General features: G+C 41.3%; 1 protein-coding gene across 2 annotated transcripts in view; it reads right to left on the bottom strand.

Moving 5' to 3' along the window:
* ST6GALNAC5 (ST6 N-acetylgalactosaminide alpha-2,6-sialyltransferase 5) overlaps window positions 1–20,487 on the bottom strand; it is a 240,151-nt gene that overhangs the window by 10,527 nt on the left and 209,137 nt on the right. Inside the window, exons 3-4 of one of the 2 annotated variants that reach the window (XM_004369072.1) lie at window positions 17,448–17,857; window positions 5,476–5,583 (exon numbers count right to left, since the gene is read on the bottom strand). In XM_004369072.1, the coding sequence (XP_004369129.1) occupies window positions 5,476–5,583; window positions 17,448–17,857 (518 nt within the window). Of the gene's footprint in view, window positions 1–5,475; window positions 5,584–17,447; window positions 17,858–20,487 lie in introns of those variants that run through there. The other variant, XM_023731177.1, reaches the window with a different exon arrangement.

Here is a 20,487-nt window from a genome sequence, read left to right as displayed (position 1 = left end):
CTGCCATCCTAAGCCATTAGAAATGACTTCAGGAGTTAAATTCAATTCCTTGTCCTATGTGCCTTGGTTTCCCTGGCAATAAGAAGGTGATGAGTAAACGCTCCTGAAAAGTGTGTGAGATTTTGATTTAGATTGGAAAGCAGCATGATTATATCTTAGACCAGAGGTTGTCTTATTTGCCATGGGATCCCTTGTTAAAAAAACACAAAAACAAATTATACAAAGGCCCACATGTAAAGCAGTTAGAAGTGAGTCTGCTTTTGATAAAGTGGGATGGTGGGGGTTGGGGGACCAATATTCTATTATCTTGGCTCCTTGCTCCAGTCCCTGTCTTGTTGATAGGATAAGTGGACTGCAAGTGTTCCTCAGTGTATAGTTTGAAATTTAGAGAAGAACATTTCAATAACGCTCAATGGGTCAGGTGCTATTGACAGGCAGAGAGTGAATAATATCGCCCACTAGGTCCTTTGTGTAATCTTTGGTATCTCATGACCGAACTGCTTTCAGCTGAGACTCAGGCAACTAAAGGCAGAGATCCCATCTCACTCATCTTTGATTACCTTGCCAGTGCCCAACACGAGTTAGTTGAATGAATTAAAGTCTCTGTGGTTAATTTAGTAAATGACTTCTTTTGAAGAGACTAATTGCGTCTTGGAGCCCTGGTAGCATAGTGGTTAAGAGCTTGGCTTCTAACCAAAAAAGGCTGGCAGTTAGAATCTAATAGCTGCTCCTTGGAAATTCTACGGGGCAATTCTACTTTGCCCAATAGGGTCACCATGAGTCGGAATCGACTTGACAGCAGTAGGTTCTGGATTTTGTTTGTTTGTTTGTTTTGTTTAACTATGTCTTATTGGGGGCAGCAGTGGTTCAGTGGTAGAATTCTCACCTTCTGTGCAAGAAACCCAGGTTCGATTTCCAGCCAATGCACTTCAAGCACAGCTACCACCTGACTGTCACTGGAGGCTTGTGTGCTGCTATGATAATGAACAGGTTTCAGCAGACCTCCTAGACTAAGACAGACTAGGAAGAAAGGCCTGGTGATCTAATTCCAAAAATCAATCAGCAAAAACCCTATAGATCACAATCACCAGGCAGCGTTTTACTCAGTTGTGCGTGGGGTTGCCATGAGCTGGGGGCTGACTTGATGGCAGCTAACAACAACAATTATGAACAGTTAATTTTCCAAAATGAACAGTTGGTGCTCTTTGCTTGCAGAATCTGGCTGCATTGGCTAATTCTTTATTTAGTGGGAGACTGGGCACTTTAAGGAAGCAATAGAATGGCTAGATACACTGTGAAGGTCTATCTTCCCTCAAGGAACATGAGACCATGTGAATGGTGAAGAAAAGTGAAATCCAGCATCCAGTTCCTACAGGCCATTCATCCCTCCCTTTCCAACAACCAGCTTTCCCTCCCCCCCAACTGAGCATCATTACTTGGTATTATCTGGGCACCACCTTAAAAGGTGCTAATAATGGATATCCACAGTTGCAGATCAGTGTGTCCTTTTAACTGGTAACTTACTGTATGCTTAACATACACTGTGACTATGCCACGAATTCTTCATCTATTACCTCATGGAATCATCATATAAACTCTTGAGGTAAGTACTATCATCAACACCATTTAACAAATGTGGAAACCAAGGTTTCTGAGACATAGAGTCATTAATAACTTCTCTAAGGTCATTAAGCCTCCATAAACCTGTTGCCATCGAGTTGATTCCAACTCATTGTGACCCTATAGGACAGAGTAGAGCTGCCCCATAGGGTTTCCAAGAAGCAGCTGGTGGGTTAAAACTGCTGATCTTTTGCTTAGCAGGTGAGCTCTTAACCACTGCTCCACCAGGGCTCCCATTAATCCTCAATGAGGTCAAGTAGCTTTCTAGAGGTCACAGCTTCTGAGAGGCAGAAATAGGTATTCTGACTCATATACCAATGCCCTTTGGCTACAGCACTAAGAGGGAGTGGAGCGCAGGGTCATTCACTCACCTATGTTTATGGAGCACTGCTATATGCCAGAACAGTAAATATAGACTGTCCTATGCACTAGGACTCCAACAATGAACCAAACAGCCCAAAATTCCTATTCTCAGGGAGTTTACATTCTGGAGGACTAGATCAGCTCACAAAACCTTTACTTACCACTTTGGGCCCTGGTGATCTCTTATCTCCTTAAGTCCTAGAGGTCACAGCACATGTACCATGCTTTTTTTTTTTTTTTAATTGTCTGGTGTGCCCCTTTAGTCTCATTTTGTGTTATGAGCCTGTCTAATCTTTGGATGAAGGGTGAACCTCAGGAGTGACTTGATTACTGAGGTAAAAGGGTGTCCAGGGGCCATAGTCTTGGGGTTTCTCCAGTCTCTGTCAGGCCAGTAAGTCTGGTCTTTTTTTGGTGAGTTAGAATTTTGTTCTACGTTTTTGTTCAGCTCTGTCTGGGACTCTCTATTGTGACCCCTGTCAGAGCAGTTAGTGGTGGTAGCCAGGCACCATCTAGTTGTACTGGACTCAGTCTGGTGGAGGCCGTGGTAGTTGTGGTCCATCAGTCCTTTGGACTAATCTTTCCCTTGTGTCTTTAGTTTTCTTCATTCTCCCTTGCTCCTGAAGAGGTGAGACCAGTGGAGTATCTTAGATGGCCACTCAGAGGCTTTTACGAGCTACTCACCAAAGTAGAATGTAGAACATTTTCCTTAAAAACTAAGTTATGCCAACTGAGCTAGATGTTCCCCAAGACCATGGTCCCCACAGCCCTCAGCCCAGTAATTCGGTCCCTCAGGGAGTTTGGATGTATTTATGGAGCTTCCATGACCTTGCGTTGTACAAGTTGTGCTGGCTTCCGCAGTATTGTTGTACCATGCTTTTGGCATTTAATAGATTTGCCCTCTTACAGTTGTCTGCCAAAAGGATTCAGCTTCTTTCAAAATAAAGATGAGATAAGGAATGGTTAGACTAGTAACAGGACTGACTGACAAGTTGCTTTCTTATTCTCTGATGGCAGACACCATTTGTAAGAGTAATTTGACTCTTGGATGAGTACTGCAGAAAGCCACCTTCTTTTGTATTCACAGGGCAAGTGGCTTTGCTATGTTCACTATATTTGTTGTGGGTAAGGCTTATCATAACCTCTAGAAGCCAAAAGCTGTGTCCTGTTTTTTGAATCCTCCACAGTGTTTGAAATCTTTCGGGGCAACTCTCAAGTGCTGGGTATAATGTTGATAATCTTTACTGAGCACTAACCATATGCTAGGTATGCTATCAAGCATTTTGCATCCATTATCTCATTTAATCCTCACCATAACCTACTTGCCCTTACTATTTTCTTTACAGATGAAGAAAATAAGGCTCAAGGTCACCCAGTTAGGAACTGGCAGAGCTACATTTCAAATCTACTTCTGCTGCCCCCAAACCGAGGCTCCTAAGCACCATGCTAGGTGCCTGGTGGGTGGTTCAGGCAACATGTTTCTGGAAATGAAGAGTCAAGGAATTTAGGAATAAGTCTGTGCTGCTCCTGGTCTTTCCCTTTTCACCCTTCCCAAAACAGGCATTATGCCTTAGAGGAGGATTTTCCCTCTAGCCCTAACCCTCGCCACCAGATGGCACTTAGCAAACTTCACTTTCCTGAGGAACTCAGGGTTCTTTTGAAGAGTTCTTGCAGAAAGCATCTTGTGAGAAAAAGCCATCAATTCTCTGGAATGGTAAGATCAGAACAGAAACCCAGAGCTGGCTGCAACATCTAGCGCATTGACATTATCTTGATTTCCTTGTGAGTATCATTACATAAAGTGTTTCCATCCTACTGTACATGAAGTCACGATGAACTAACTCTGAGTAAGAGACATGACAGGTTAACTTGCCTTTCATTTGTTTTCCATAATAAATGGAATATTTCCTTGATCACTCTAAGCCATTAACATTTCAGTTTATTCATGATTTTTATCTCTGGCATCCTAATGGCAATATTACATAATTATATCAGCAGTATAGACATCAACTATGACAGCTTTTTGCATGCCCACAAGTGGTGTTCCCACTGCCTTTGTTAGTCTGTTGATTTGAGAAGGCGGTTTGCTTTTTTTATACCCTCTTAAGTACTTTTTGCACATGGGTTGTTGAACAGGGAGACCAGATCAGGGAGATAATTGATGAGGAACAGGATGAGGATCCAAGCTAACTCTTACCATTTGCTTGCCATGTGCCAGGTGCTGTTCCAAATGCTTAACATGTATTGACTTATTTAATCTGCCCACAACTCTATGAGGCAGAGTCTATTATTATCATCACATCCGTTTTTGTAGATGATGAAACTGAGACACAGAGAGATTAAGCACCTTGCTCAAGGTTACATGATTAGTAAGTGGCTAGGCTGGGCTTTGAACCTGTGCCACCTGGCTCCAGACCACACTGCATTATGTCACCAGTGGGGATAGGTGAGTCCAGGCAAATGTCAAAGCCCTCCTCTGTCCACATATTTCCTTCTCCTTCTGGTGACCTGGCTCTTATATACAAACTAGTCCTGCTGCTGTGTTGGGCCTTTGGGTTTAAAAGGGTAGAAGAAGAGTGACCAAGTGGTAATGGCATGATTAAGTATTCTTTCTCATCGTTGCTTCACACCTCCAAATTGTAGCTTTTGCCTAAAGGCCCATGGCCTTCAAGAAGTTGTTAGATTTATAAGACACAGAAGTATAAGCAAATACAAATTTTAACAAGCAAGTTTAAAATGCCTCCCACCCTAGGTTTTATCATTTAAAGATCAGGATTGAGCCCAAGTGCAGGTCATCAGGCATTCTGAAAAACTAGGGCACTTTCTGAATTTATTGGCATCACTACTTCAAATTATGGGCATATTTTCAAGCAGGCTTCCACAAATCAGACCCTGGATACTCCTCAGGACATCTGCTGGTACACACCAAATTCTGCCTGGGCACATGCCAGGAAGTAACTTAAGGTAGCAACCAAGATGCATGCATATTCCCTTTAGCTTGATACATCAAAATAATTAGGCCTGTGCTCTTGGCCTTAGAAACACAAACTGAGGCTGCAGTTGTGGCAAGGAAAAGAGGCTCAGAGGAATACTTTAATTTTAGAAAACAGGCCCCACCATCAAGGGAATTGCCCTCTTTAATGCATTAAAAAGTACCACATTCCTTTCAAATAAGGAGAAAACTAATATTTAATGCTTTTAATATTATCATTAATAATATGCCAATTATTATGTTGCTTTTGGCTGATAAATATTCACAGGATAAATGAAGCCCACAAGATGGATTACTTCTCCAGCAGTACGAACAAAAACTTTCAATATTTTATATTATATAATTAAATGCTGTTTGTTGTTTCTAGAACCAGGACTTGGGACATGTTAATTAATTGCTCCAAGAAGACAGTTAGACATGTTTTGTGGTTGCTATTGGGAATCAGATATTTATAAACCCTGCACACCACCACTGATGAATTACACTTGCAAAATAAATCCTACCTGCAGAAGTCTGGGGGCACCATTCCATAAACATTTATCCTGTCACAGAGCTCCAGCGCAATCGTCATCGTGAACCAGCCAGTGCTGAGCCAAGTGTTGGAGATCTTCCTGGAAGGAACAACAATTAAGTCTGCAGGCTGGCAAAGTAATCATACCCACTCCTGTCTTAAATCCTTTATGGAGCAAGGCTGACTATAAACTCTCTCTCTATCTCACTGTCTGGTAAATATCTAGGATTTTACCAAATAAAAATATTTTACCAACACTGCCATATTCCATGGCAGAATGATAATTGATGTTGATGCTCCCCCATGGTGAATTTGTGTCACTAAAGGATGCTCAAGGGACTTCTACATCACCAAAAATGATGATCAACGTTACAGTGTTTAAGCGCATGCTGTTGTTGTTGGATGCCATTGAGTCGGTTCCAAGTCATAGTGACTCCATGTACAACAGAAGAAAACACTGCCCGGTCCTGCACCATCCTCACAACTGTTGTTGTGCTTGAGCCCATTGTTGCAGCCACTGTGTCAATCCATCTCGTTGAAGGTCTTCCTCTTTTTCACTGACCCTGTACTTTACCAAGCATGATGTCCTTCTCCAGGGATTGGTCCCTCCTGATAACATGCCCAAAGTATGTGAGACATATCTCACCATCCTCTGTTCTAATGAGGATTCTGGCTATACTTCTTCCAAGACAGATTTGTTCGTTCTTCTGGCAGTCCATAGTATATTTAGTATTCTTCACCAATACCATAATTCAAAGACATCAATTCTTCTTTGATCTTCTTTATTTGTTGTCCAGCTTTCACATGCAGATGAGGCAGCTGAAAACACCATGGCTTGGGTTAGGCACACCTTAGTCCTCAAGGTGACATCTTTGCTTTTTAACACTTTCAAAAGTCTTTTGCAGCAGATTTGCCCAGTGCAATGCGTCTTTTGGTTTCTTGAATGCTCCTTCAATGGGCGTTGATTGTGGTTCCAAGTAAAACAAAATCCTTGACAACTTCAATTTTTTTCTCTGTTTATCATGATGTTGCTTATTGGTCCAGTTGTGAGGATTTTTGTTTTCTTTATGTTAAGGTGTAATCCATAATAAAGGCTGTAGTCTTTGATCTTCATCAGTAAGTGCTTCAAGTCCTCTTCACTTTCAGCAAGCAAAGTTGTGTCATTTGCATATCACAGTTTGTTAATGAGTCTTCCCCCAGTCCTAATGTCCTGTTCTTCTTCATATCGTCCAGGTTCTCGGATTATTTGTTCAGCATACAGACTGAATAAGTATGGTGAAAGGATACAATCCTGAAGCACACCTTTTCTGATATTAAACCATGCAGTATTCCCTTGTTCTGTTCCAATGACTGTCTCTTGATCTATGTACAAGTTCCTCATGAGCACAATTAAGTGTTCTGGAACTCCCATTTGTCCCAATGTCATCCATAATTTGTTATGATCCACACAGTCAAATGCCTTTGCATAGTCAATAAAACACAGGTAAACATCTTTCTGGTATTCTCTGCTTTCAGCCAAGATCCATCTGACATCAGCAATGATATCCCTCATTCCATGTCCTCTTCTGAATTCGGCTTCAGTTTTGGCAGTTCCCTGTCAATGTACTTCTGCAACATTTTTTGAATGATCTTCAGCAAAATTTTACTTGCCCGTGGTATTAATGATATTGTTCAATAATTTCCACATTCTGTTGAATCACTGTTCCTTAGAATGGGCACAAAAATGGATCTCTTCCGGTCGGTTGCCCAGGTAGCTGTCTTCCAAATTTCTTAGCATAGACAAGTGAGCACTTCCAGCGCTGCATCCATTTGCTGAAACATCTCAACTGATATTCCATCAATTCCTGCAGCCTTGTTTTTCACCTATGTGTTCAGTGCAGCTTGGACTTCTTCCTTCAGTACCTTCGGTTCTTGATCATATGCTACCTCCTGAAATGGCTGAATGTCAACCAATTATTTCTGGTATAATGACTCTGTGTATTCCTTCCATCTTCTTTTGATGCTTCCTGTATCATTTAATATTTTCCCCATAGAATCCTTCAATGTTGCAACTCAGGGCTTGAGTTTTTTCTTCAGTTCTTTCAGCTTGAGAAATGCTGAACATGTACTTCCCTTTTGGTTTTCTAACTCTCGGTCTTTGCACATGTCATTATAATACTTTACTTTGCCTTCTCAAGCTGCCCTTTGAAATCTTCTGTTCAGCTCTTTTACTGCATCATTTCTTCGTTTTGCTTTAGCTACTGCTACTTAATTCCTTATAAGATTACAATCTCTGTGTAGAAGACAACACTTTATTAACCAGAATACTTGACCAGCTAGAAATCCTAATTGTTCTCCAAGCAGGCTAGATAATGAAAAACTTATTAAATACGAATCGACACATAGATATCTATCTACCTATCATCCATCTATCTCTCTTATCTGTCTACTTATCTACCTGTCTGTCTATCTATCTCTCTGTCTATCTATCTCGTCTATCTATCTGCAGAAGCTTCCCTTCAGTTAGACTAATTAACATGAACATTTTGACTGAATGTCTTCCTTAGAAGAAGTACATTCATTTGGGAAAAGTTAACGTGAGGAAAAGGGCCACAGGGATGCTTATGTTTAATTATTTGTTTTATTTTACCTCAGAACTTTCAGAGCTTTACGAAGATTTGTTATTAGAAGACCAAAAATTGACAGCATTTTAAGGAATGAATCTGTGCATTCTGACATTCATGTATCTGCCCATTCAAACATCTGTACTGAGCTCCACCCACGTGTCAAGCCTAAGGATAAATGTGGAGACACAATATCAGGGCCTAATTTGACTCTTTGAGAATGACTCCGTTGGTCTACCATGCTATGTTGCTGTGAATATTAATTTCAATTCTTCGGGGGTTGCTGCTTTTACTTTTTTTCAGTGCTTATGGCATGCCTCATTAGCCAGTTTCAAACACCTTATCCCCAAGGTCAGACTGTCTGACTTTGCCCGGCCATAGTACCATATGCGATGTGAATACCAGAGTGGCAGAAAAGCTTTTGTACTTGGAGAATGTAGCACCCCTCCCTGAGAAGGGAGCCTTTTATTAAACAGTTTGCATTCTTTTCATTTCACATAAGAGCTCAAAAAAAAAAGAAAAGAAAAGGAAAAAAAAGGGACATTTTAAGGAATCTTTTGTCTTGTCAAATGTCTGACAGGCATAGGTGATTTGGTCATTCCTAAATTCATGGCTTCAACTTTCTAGCTCTGACTCCCTTTGCTCACTTTTTTCCCCCCCATTCTACTGTATCCTGACCCAGTAATATCACAGGAAGGACATTTAAAGTTGAATCTTTAGGAAATTTTAAATGTCCTTCCTGGGATATTATTGGGTCAAGATACAGCAGAACGGAAAAAAAAAAAAAAAAGAGCAAAGCGAGCCAGAGCTAGAAAGTTGAATCTTAAAGAGCGCTGGTGGTGCAGTGGTTAAGCACTCAGCAGCTAATTGAAAGATGGGTAGTTCGAACCCCCCAGCCGATCCATGGGAGAAAGATGTGGCAATCTGCTTCCATAAAGATTACAACCTTGGAAACCCTATGGCACAGTTCTACTCTGTCCTGTAGGGTCGCTGTGAGTTGGAATTGAGTTGACCCAAAGGTTTGGGTTTTTTTTGTTTTATGCCTGTGGATGTAATCCCATTTGGGAATAGGGTTTTCTTTGTTCTGTTAATGAAGCTGTATCTGTGTATGATGTCTCTTAAACCTAATGACTTTTGAGATACAAAAAGAGCAGATTAGACACAGAGAGAAGCAAGCACAAATTGGGGAAAGAAAGACGCCATGTGGAGATTTCCAAGGAACTGAGGAACGCTGGTGTTAGGAAGCTGAGACAAGTATCTTCCCAGAGAACCTACAGAGAGAGACTTCCCCTGGAGCTGGAACTCGGAATTCAGACTTCTAGCCTCCTCAACTGTGAGAAAATAAATTTCTGTTCTTTAAAACCACCCACTTGTGGTATTTCTGTTACAGCAGCACTAAGAAACTAAGACAAACGGGGAGGATGTGGGGCTCAGGAGAAGAATGAGACACACTTATGTCCCCAGAATAACTGATCTGGGAATCAAGCCTGTATTCCTATGCTTTTAGAGCTGCTAGAAATGCCAAGGAATCTTTTCTTGGGCCAGGAACTCCCCCATAATTTTGGCTTTTTGTGTGTGATGCAGTACAGCCTGAAACACAGGAGGATGTGGCTCTACAGACCAAGGTTTTGTGGGTAAAAATGGGGAGAATACACAGTGGAAGACTAAAGAAACTAAAGTGAAGAGTTTTTTAAACTGCCACTTAAAATTCCTTAGACTTCCTAAATAATAGCCTTTTGGGATCATATGCTATGGAAATGCAACTGCTTTGTGCTGTCTTTTCAAAAAGATTTCAACTCCTTTTCCAACAAAAGAGTATCTACTGTTTTTACACTTAATCAGCTATAATGAAAGAATATGAAGAGCTGTCATGTGCTTATTAGGGAAAATTATCAGATATTCTTTTATATGATGAAGTAACACACTGAGCTGATAATTCTATAGTGCATACTAAATTACAATTAAAGGCCTTTCTGCTCCACCAGAAACTCATTTATAATCTCTATGGAAATATTCTTCCTCAAGTTATTTCATTTATGCTTCCTTTATCTAATTACTATAATATTGGTTCTGAATCATATTTTCCTAATGTACCCTTATTCAATTATAAAGTTATTTTCAAGTACAGCTACTTTCTAATATCAAAGACTACCACTTGGCCATCTATGTCATTTGTCACGCTTCTTAATTGCAGATAGTTCTGAGCCATTTCTTTCTTCCACTTTTAACTAGAGTGAAACTTCTATAAATCAAAATCAATTGAATTATCCTACTTCTTCAAAATAATAGCCTGAAATGATTACGAGATATGCAAAATTAGATATTCCACACTTGGTGTATCTTCAACACATGCTACTGTTTTGTTGGGTTTCCAGAAAATCATACATTTAGGAAATACTATTGGACCCTAGAGGTTTTGTGTTTTAATGTACAGAAATAGTTTTGTTCTAAATGGCTGTTTCTGATTAAGTTCTTCTAGACTGGAGCAGGTTGCAGGTTAAGAATTGTTGTTGTCAGGTGCGGTCTAGCTGTTTTCGACTCGGTAACATCATGTGACAGAGTAGAACTACCTCATAGGGTTTAATTGGCTGTAATTTTTTAAAAATTTTATTTTATTTTTTTGTTGAGAATATACATGGCAAAACATACACCAATTCAACAGTTTCTACATGTACAATTCAGGGACATTGATTACATTCTTTGAGTTGCAACATTCTCACCCTCCTTTTCTGAGTTGTTCCTCCCCCATTAATATAAACTCACTATTCCTCTAAGGTTACTATCTAATTTTTTGAGTTGCTGTTGTCACTTTGATCCCATATAGATAGTTCTTAAAAGAGCATAATAATCAAGGCAGACAATTTTTCCTAGTTTAACTATTGTGCAATAGTTTCAGAGGTATCCAGCCTCTATGGCTCCAGAAAGTCTGGAGTCCATGAGAATTTAAAATTCTGTTCTCCATTTTCCCCCTTTTGATCAGGATTCTTCTACAGAATCTTTGGTCAAAGTGTTCAGTAATGGTAGCTGGGCACCATCCAGTTCTGGTCTCATGGCAAAAGAAGCAGTTGTTCATGCAGTCAATTAGCTACATATTTCATATCCACCTTCCTCCTCCTATTCCTGACTCTCCTTCTTCCTCTGTTGCTCTAGGTGAGTAGAGACTAATTGTCATACCTTGGATGGCTGCTTGCAAGCTTTTAAAACCCCAGGCACTATGCATGAGCTCGGAGGTAGAATAGAAGCACTACACATGTTATTAGGCCAATTAACTGGGATGAAACCATGACCCTAAACCTCCAAACGAAGGAACCAAATCTCTTGACTATAATCTTTATGGAAGCAGATTGCCAGGTCTTTCTCTTGTGGAGTAGCTGGGTGGGTTCGAACTGCCAACCCTTTGGTTAGAGAATATTAAGCCAATATTAGCTTTTATAAGACAGTTTCCTAAGGTCAGAGGCCCAAAGCTTGTATAAGTGACAATGTATTTTGGTACCCTATATATTTGTGACTGTGAATTCCCTGAACAGGGACTGTGTAGACACCCTGCAGTCTGTGGAAAGGGAAATTCAGTGGTTAGTCTACAAAGAATTGGCTCCTTTCTCACCAGCCCCTCACCAGGATGATAGACCTGGTGAACAAGAAGTTGTCACTGCCCAGAACTTACTAAATTGGATTTGCCGTATGTGATGTTGTTCCATAATCTCTAAGTGACCAAAGGGTAGAATGACTTTGTCTCTGTGTTACCAATTTGAAATCATCTGTTAAGAAGATCCATAAGCAATGGGTTACAGTCCTAAACAGCTAATACTACAGTAGTCTTCCAATAATATTTAAATTTATCAGTCATTTTAATTCAGAAGAGAGGTGTTTTCTGTTGAAGAGAGTGTTTATAGTTACTTCAAATCTTCCAACCAGGAAAAAAATGAAACTGTAAAAAACTTCCCTCACTCTTTGTCCCTTATAAAATACTTTTTTACCTAAATAGCTCATTCATAAGAGTGACGTTGTTGTTAGGTGCCATCGAGTTGGTTCTGACTCATAGCAACCCTATGAACAATAGAACGAAACACTGTCTTGTCCTGCGCCATCCTCACAATCATTGTTATGCTTGAGCCCATTGTTGCAGCCACCATGCCAATCCATGTGGTTGAGGGTCTTCCTCTTTTTTGCTGACCCTATACTTTAGCAAGCATGATACCATTCTCCAGGGATTGATTTCTTCTGACAACATGTCCAAAGTATGTAAGATGTAGTCTCCCATCCTTGCTTCTAAGGAGCATTCTGGTTGTACGTCTTTCAAGACAGACCTGTTCGTTCTTTTGGCAGTCCACGGTATATTCAGTATTCTTCACAAACACCACAATTCAAAGGCATCAATTCTTTGGTCTTCCTTATTAATTGTCCAGCTTTTGCATGCATATGAGGCAACTGAAAACGCCATGGCTTGGGTCAGGCGCACCTTAGTCCTTAAAATGACATCTTTGCTTTTCAACACTTTAAAGAGGTCTTTTGCAACAGATTTGCCTAATGCAATGTGTCTTTTGATTTCTTGACTGCTGCTTCCATGGGTGTTGATTGTGGATCCAAGTAAAATGAAAACTTTGACAACTTCAATCTTTTCTCCATTTATCATTATGTTGCTTATTGGTCCAGCTGTGAGGATTTTTGTTTTCTTCATGCTGAGGTGTAAACCATACTGACAGCTGTAGTCTTTGATCTTCATCAGTAAGTGTTTCAAGTCTTCTTCACTTTCAGCAAGCAAGCTTGTGTCATCTGCATAATGCAGTTTGTTAATGAGTCTTTCTCTAATCCTGATGCCCTGTTCTTCATATAGTCCAGCTTCTCGGATTATTTGCTCAGCATATAGATTGAATAGGTATGGTGAACCCTAACGCACACCTTTCCTGACTTTAAACCATGCAGTATCCCCTTGCTCTGTTCGAACAACTGCCTCTTGATCTATGTACAGATTCCTCATCAGCACAGTTAAGTGTTCTGGAATTCCCTTTTTTCGAAATATCCTTAATTTGTTATGATTCACACAGTCGAATGCCTTAGCATAGTCAATAAAACACAGGTAAACATCTTTCTGGTATTCTCTGCTTTCAGCCAGGATCCACCTGACATCAGCAATGACATCCCTTGTTCCATGTCCTCTTCTGAATCCGGCTTGAATTTCTGGCAGTACCCTGTGGATATACTTCTGCAGCCGCTTTTGAATGATCTTCAGCAAAATTTTACTTGCGTATGATATCCTTTGATAATTTCCACATTTGGTTGCATCACCTTTCTTGGGAATAGGCATACATATGGATCTCTTCCAGTCAGTTGGCCAGGTAGCTGTTTTCCAAATTTCTCGGCATAGATGAGTGACCACTTCCAGTGCTGCATCCATTTGCCGAAACATCTCAATTGAAGTTCTGTCAATTCCTGGAGCCTTGTTTTTCGCCAATGTCTTTAGCGCAAGTTGGACTTCTTCCTTCAGTACCATCGGTTCCTGATCATATGCTACCTGTTGAAATAGCTGAATGTCGACCAATTCTTTTTGGTATAATGACTCTGTGTACTTCTTCCATCTTTTTTTGATGATTCCTGTGTTGTTTAATATTTTCCCCATAGAATCCGTCACTATTGCAACTCGAGGCTTGAATTTTTTCTTCAGTTCTTCCAGCTTGAGTAATGCTGGGCGTGTTCTTCCCTTTTGGTTTTCTATCTCCAGGTCTTCGCACATGTCATTATAATACTTTACTTTGCCTTCTCAAACTGTCCTTTGAAATCTTCTCTTCAGTTCTTTTACTTCATCATTTCCTCCTTTTGCTGTAGCTACTTGACGTTTAAGAGCAAGTTTCAGAGTCTCTGTTGACACCCATTTTGGTCTTTTATTTCTTTCCTGTCTTTTTAATGACCTCTTGCTTTCTTCATGTATGATGTCCTTGATGTCATTCCACAACTCGTCTGGTCTTCAGTCATTCATTAGTGTTCAACGTGTCAAATTTATTCTTGAGATGGTCTCTAAATTCAAATGGGATATACTCAAGGTCGTACTTTGGCTCTTGTGGACTTGCTTTACTTTTCTTCAGTTTCAACTTGAACTTGCATATGAGCAATCGACGGTCTGTCCTGCAGTTGGCCCCTGGCCTTGTTCTGACTGATGATATTGAGCTTTTCCATCATCTCTTTCCATAGATGCAGTCGATTTGATTCCTGTGTATTCCATCTGGTGAGGTCCATGTGTATAGTCACCATTTATGTTGGTGAAAAAAGGTATTTGCAATGAAGAAGTCGTTGGTCTTGCAAAATTCTGTCATGCAATCTCCAGCATCGTTTCTATCACCAAAGCCATATTTTCCAACTACCGATTCTTCTTCTTTGTTTCCAACTTTGGCATTCCAATCACCATAATTATCTATGCATCCTGATTGCATGTTCGATCAATTTCAGACTGCAGAAGCTGTTAACAATCTTCAATTTCTTCATCTTTGGCCTTAGTGGTTGGTGTGTAAATTTGAACAACAGTCATATTAACTGGCCTCCCTTGTAGGCATATGGATATTATTCTATCACTGATAGTGTTGCACTTTAGGATAGATCTTGAAATGTTCTTTTTGACTATGAATGCAGTGCCTTTCCTCTTCAAGCTGTCATTCCCGGCATAGTAGACCATATGATCGTCCAATTCAAAATGGCCAATACCAGTCCGTTTCAGCTCACTAATGCCTAGGATATTGATGTTTATGCATCCCATTTCATATCTGATGATTTCCAATTTTCCTAGATTCATACTTCATACATTCCATGTTCATATTATTAATGGATGTTTGCAGCTGTTTCTTCTCATTTTGAGTTGTGCCACATCAGCAAATGAAGGTCCCGAAAGCTTGACTCCATCCATGTCATTAAGGTCGACTCTACTTTGAGGAGGCAGCTCTTCCCCAGTCGCATTTTGAGTGCCTTCCAACCTGGGGGCTCATCTTCAGACAATATCAGACAATATTCTGCTGCTATTCATAGGTTTTCACTGGCTAATTCTTTTCAGAAGTAGACTGCCAGGTCCTTCTTCCTAGTTTGTCTTAGTCTGAAAACTCAGCTGAAACCTGTCCACCATGGGTGACCCTGCTGGTATCTGAATACTGGTGGCATAGCTTCCAGCATCACAGCAACATGCAAGCCCCACAGTATGACAAACTGACAGACACGTGGGGAATATGAGTGATAGTCTTTTTTATTTGTGGCTTTTAGGAGGCAGCCTGGGATGACGATCAGGATCCTTACGTGATTTACTGGCTGGGCTAGACATCTTGCCTGCTGGAGCTTCAAGAAAGGAGGGTATAGTGGGCAGTGGCGGGCACTCTCTGTCCTCCCTGTCCCAGACTCAATGCCCACTCCTGCCTGGACAGACCCTCAAATGGTCACAGGGTTTCCAGGCTTTATAAGGAAAACTTCCACGCCAAGAATTTGGAGACACTGGAGTTTGGTCTTTCTTTAAATTCTGCTCTCCAACAACTTGCTGCTTCTTGTGGCATGGAATCAGTGCTTAAAATTCTTTATTTCATTAATCATATTCATTTAGTTTTAAGATAAAAAATTTTCTCAACAACAGTTTTTCCATCTCAAAGTGTGTGTGTGTGTTGGGGGGATAAATTACATCATTAAAGTTACATTAGTTATAAAAGTAGGTGTTTTAGAATTAAGGAAACAAGGTAATCTAATCATTAGACCAATCCCATGAGGTAGTCACTATCCTCTTTTCAAATAAAAGGTCACCGAGTCTCCAAAACACACGGCCAGTAAGTGATTGAGCCAGAATTTCATCTCAAAGCTCTGTATTTGGACTATACTGTGTTTTAGACTACACTGTTCATGACCCTTCATCTCCCTGTTTTATCACGGGTCACTCTCCCCTTCTTCCCCAGCCCCTCTCAATGCAGCCATAGAGGACCTTCCTCCACCCACTGCCCATTCTCTCACCTCTGATCACTTGTATCCATCAGGAAGGCCCAAGGTCTTTCTTCACTTGGTGAAATATTCTCAGCTAAAGTCTCAGCTTAAATATGCCTTTTTGAGAAAGCCTTTCCCTCATCTCTTAGACTAGGGATTTTCAAAATATTTCGACCTACAGACAGAAATATATTCTACATCATGATTGGGTGTATATACATATACATATATTATATATAGGTCCCTGGGTGGCACAAAGGGTTTGTGCTAGGCTGCTAATGTAAAGGTTGGCAGTTAGAACTCCCCAGCGATGCCACAGAAGAAAGGCCTGGTAATCTGCTTCGATAAAGATTGAAGCCCAGAAAATCCTATCGAGCAGTTCTACTCCATCACATGGGGTAGATCACCAAGAGTCAGAATCAACTTAATGGCAAGGGTTTTATGTGTGTGTGTGTGTGTGTGTGTGTGTGTACTGTATATGTGTATACACACACACACATTAGGTTTTTATTAGATGTTTTTCTTTTTTTCCTCATTTTATTTTTTAAAGTATATAATTCAGTGGTTTAAAATATATTTAGAGTTGTGCAACCATCACCATTACCTAATTCCAGAACATTTTCATCACCCCCGAAAGAAACTCCCATATATGTATACATTTTCTTCGTATATGTGTATTTATATGTATAAAACCAAAATAAAGTTTTCATGAAACAATACTTTGTCTTACTATGTGGGATGCATGCTGATATTGTCTTTTTTATTCCATTCCACCCCATTTTTTCCCATTACATTAAAAAAAATCTTACAGTGACTTTCTATTGATCGCATATCCCATTATTGAATTGTAACCAACAGTCTGGAAAACACTGTCCTAGACCATGTCAGAGCTCCCTGCCTCAGGTATCACAGCACCATCTTCTTCCCCTCACATGACCCTCAGCACACTGGTCATTACACAGTGGATGTCTGTCCTCCTTATAAACTTCATGTTTGTGAAGGCAGGGTCCAGATCTGTCTCGTTGTTTGACAGGTTCCCAGTGCAAGGCACAGTGCTGAGCAGGTAGTAAGTACTCAATAAATATTTGTTGGATAAATAAATTTTTGCCTTTGAAAGGCAAAATTACACCCACACACTTCTTTTTGCTTTGTGTTCACCTGAATGAAATGAAACTCAACAAAGCTGTTATCTCACACTCACTACCAGCGTAGGCCAGCAGCTGTAGCCTCTTCCTCAGAAATAAAACTCTGGGCCTGAATTATCCATACAGTTGTCTCACTGCTTCATTTCCTTTTGTCTTATGCATTCAGTTTGAGCACCCGAGTCGCCAGGGGTACCCTACAGGTGACCTCTATCAAGGATATGAGCAGTGGGGTCTGCAACAAAGACCCTTAGCAAAAGATACGCTCCATGTTTCTGTACCTGTCTTTGCCAGTCTCCTGCTTGAAGAGCTCATCAAACTGCAGCATCTTGTGGCGCGTGATCATGAAGGCTTTCAGCCGCGGCAGCACCTGGCTCAGGAGCTGCAGGTTGTTGTAGACCTGGCCCTTGCCGTCCCGCCGCATGTAGCTGCTGGGGCCCCAGAAGATGAACACGGTGCCCTGGTTCACGTTGAGCAAGTCATGGCGGTTGCGCAGGATCCTCTGGATGCTGGAATGCGCGATGACCCTCAGGCTGGTGCGATTGCCAACATCGCACCCGTAGCCGCGCGTGGGGGCGTCATTCATGCGGATGACACACTCTGTCTGGTCAATCTGGGTGCCTTGCCGGCTGCGCAGCAGATGTCCTGAGCTTGTCACCAGGGCACAATCCCTGCAGTGCATTTTCAGGGGCTGGAAGGCAAGGGGAGGAGGACAGTGTCAGGGGCAAAGGGATTAACCTCACTTGGCACCTGCAGGCTACTTCTCTGCCTCAGGAGAAGGGTGCCCATCCCTTCTTCCTCAGAGTATATCCCTTTTGCTACTGCTTCATAGATCCTTATATTCTATTCCAAATTGGTGACAGGGAAAGTTGGAATAGAAAGAGCTAGCATTGGCCTGTCAAACATTGGACTAGGAACTTATACTATGTCACCGAATCATCGTGTCAACCCAGCAAAGTTGCTATTCTCACCATTTAACAGATGAGGATATTCAAGCTTAGAGATGTTAACAAATTTCCCAAGTATATATAACTAACTAATAATAAAGTCATGTTTTCAAACCCAAGTCTTTCTGAATCCAAAGTTGCCCCCCCGCCGCCACCCCACAAGTCAAAGAAAAGCCTAGTTACTAGTTTTGATGCTCTTAATTCACCTTATTGAGAGTTAAGCATTCATCATTATTCTCGGATGTTGTACACATATGTTTATCCTAAATGTCTTAGTCATCTAGTGCCACTGTAACAGAAATACAAGTGGATGGCTTTAACAAAGAGAAATTTATTTCCTCATAGTAAAGTAGGGTAAAAGTCCAAATTCAGGGCATCAGCTCTAGGGGAAGGCTTTCACTCTCTGCCGGCTCTGGAGGAAGCTCCTTCTCATCAGTCTTCCCCTGGTCGAGGAGCTTCTCAGGTGCAGGAACCTCGGGTCCAAAGGACACTCTGCTCCTGGTGTTGCTTTCTTGGTGGGATGAGGTCCCCCACTCTCTGCTTGCTTCCTTTTCCTTTTATCTCTTGTAAGATAAAAGGTGGTGTAGGCTACACCCCAGGGAAATTCCCTTCACATTGGATCAGGGATGTGACCTTATTAAGGGTGTTACAATCCCACCCTAATCCTCTTCAACATAAAATTACAATCACGAAATAGAGGAAAACCACACAATACTGGGAATCATGGCCCAGCCAAACTGATACATTTTCGGGGGGACATCATTCAATCCATGACACTAAATACACATCGTCTCAGAATCACTGGGAAATGACAGGCAATGTGTAATCCCTTGACTCTATAATTTTGAAATGACAGGATTGTTTCTCCCACTTTAAGGGAACACAGAGAGAAAGTGAGTTGGTCCATCTTCATAAAGCTAAAGAAAGCCCTAAGTTCAGCCCCATAGACTTTATGTAGGGTTCCAGTACCTGAGTCAGCCTCTCATCTGCAGTGAACTTGTGCCATATGGAAGCCTGGCCATGTGGTGCTTACCACAGACAACTCCAATGGCAATGCTTATTTCAGTGCCCTGGCACACAAATGATTTGATTTCTGGACACCTTAATTCTAACAAATTAAACTTTCCTCTGTTCACGTTTAATGAGAAATATCTCTTAGTTGCTGTTTGAAGATAATGTAATTACAGCTTGAGGCTAAGGCCAGCAAGTGCACAAGAAAATGACAATCAAGACTGTTCTGAAGGGAGTAAACAGCAAAATGGCGCTCTAGGCAGAAGCACCACGCCGTCCCTCCACAGCAAAGATCCGAAAAACTAAGCTGAACAGAGAAAACAACAATCCTGAAACCCTAAAACATCAAATAAAGAGATAAAGAACTCAGCCAAGCACCAAATGGAGTGAGAAAACTGACAGAGAACGGAGAGAGAGGAGAGATTCATGCAGAGGTCCCCTATCAGCTAACACAGCATGGATCTGCCATCTTGGACTCTTACCAGAGACCAGCAAACAGAGGGTACAAGAAAGCAGCTTCACGGAGCTTCCAGTGGTAGACAAAACAACCGGTAATTTGCAATATTTACTTTCCCACCTCCCACCCTACTTCACCCCCACTCGGCCTCCTCTGCTTCCCGTGGTGACAATCTCTTGTCCAGGAAACACCAGCTGCTTGGATTCCACCCACCCAAACGGGCCGGCTCTTTGAGTGCCATCTGTTGGCTGCTGGTGTTGCTTTTTTTCCGCTTCTTTTGATTTTTTCCTTACCTCTCACCACCTCCCCCTCCTTTCTCTCAACTACCTGGCTCCATGCACCATCTTTGCTTCTTCCTGAGAGGCTGTGGACCTCCGTTCGAGTGTGGAGCTGCTTCCTGATCTGGGCTGCTGTGCTGGTGGGATCCCAGAGCTTTTGTTCGTTTGTTTTGAATTGTTTGTTTGTTTTATTTTCCTTTTCTTGAGTTGGGAGCCCGTTCTGGCCAGGCGGTGCTGCGTGGCTTGGAACCTACCTCCTTGGCTTGCACAGATGTGCAGGGGGATCCCTGAGGACATTTCTTTTTTTGTTGGTTTTTTTTTTTCTTTTCTTTTCGCTCTTGTTTTGGGGGCTTTTCTTGTTCTCTCTTTTTTTTTTTTAATTTTAAATTTGTTTTGTTTTCTTTTCCCACTTTTTTCCTTTTTGTCTTTCTTCGTTACTCAGTTTCTTGTCTCTCTATATCTTCCTTCTCTTTCTGTTCCCTGAATACTTGGCATTGTATACCTCTACGCCTTCTAGCCAGGCTGTACTGCAACACCTGAGAACAACTTCCCCAGACCTCACAGCCGCACGGGTGGGATCCCTGGGAACTTTGCCATTCTTTTCCCTTTATGATCTTTATTTATTCAT

Source organism: Trichechus manatus, unplaced genomic scaffold (assembly GCF_000243295.1).
Source record: "Trichechus manatus latirostris isolate Lorelei unplaced genomic scaffold, TriManLat1.0 scaffold00003, whole genome shotgun sequence".
Taxonomy (NCBI): domain Eukaryota; kingdom Metazoa; phylum Chordata; class Mammalia; order Sirenia; family Trichechidae; genus Trichechus; species Trichechus manatus.
This window is presented reverse-complemented; position numbering and strand designations above follow the sequence as displayed.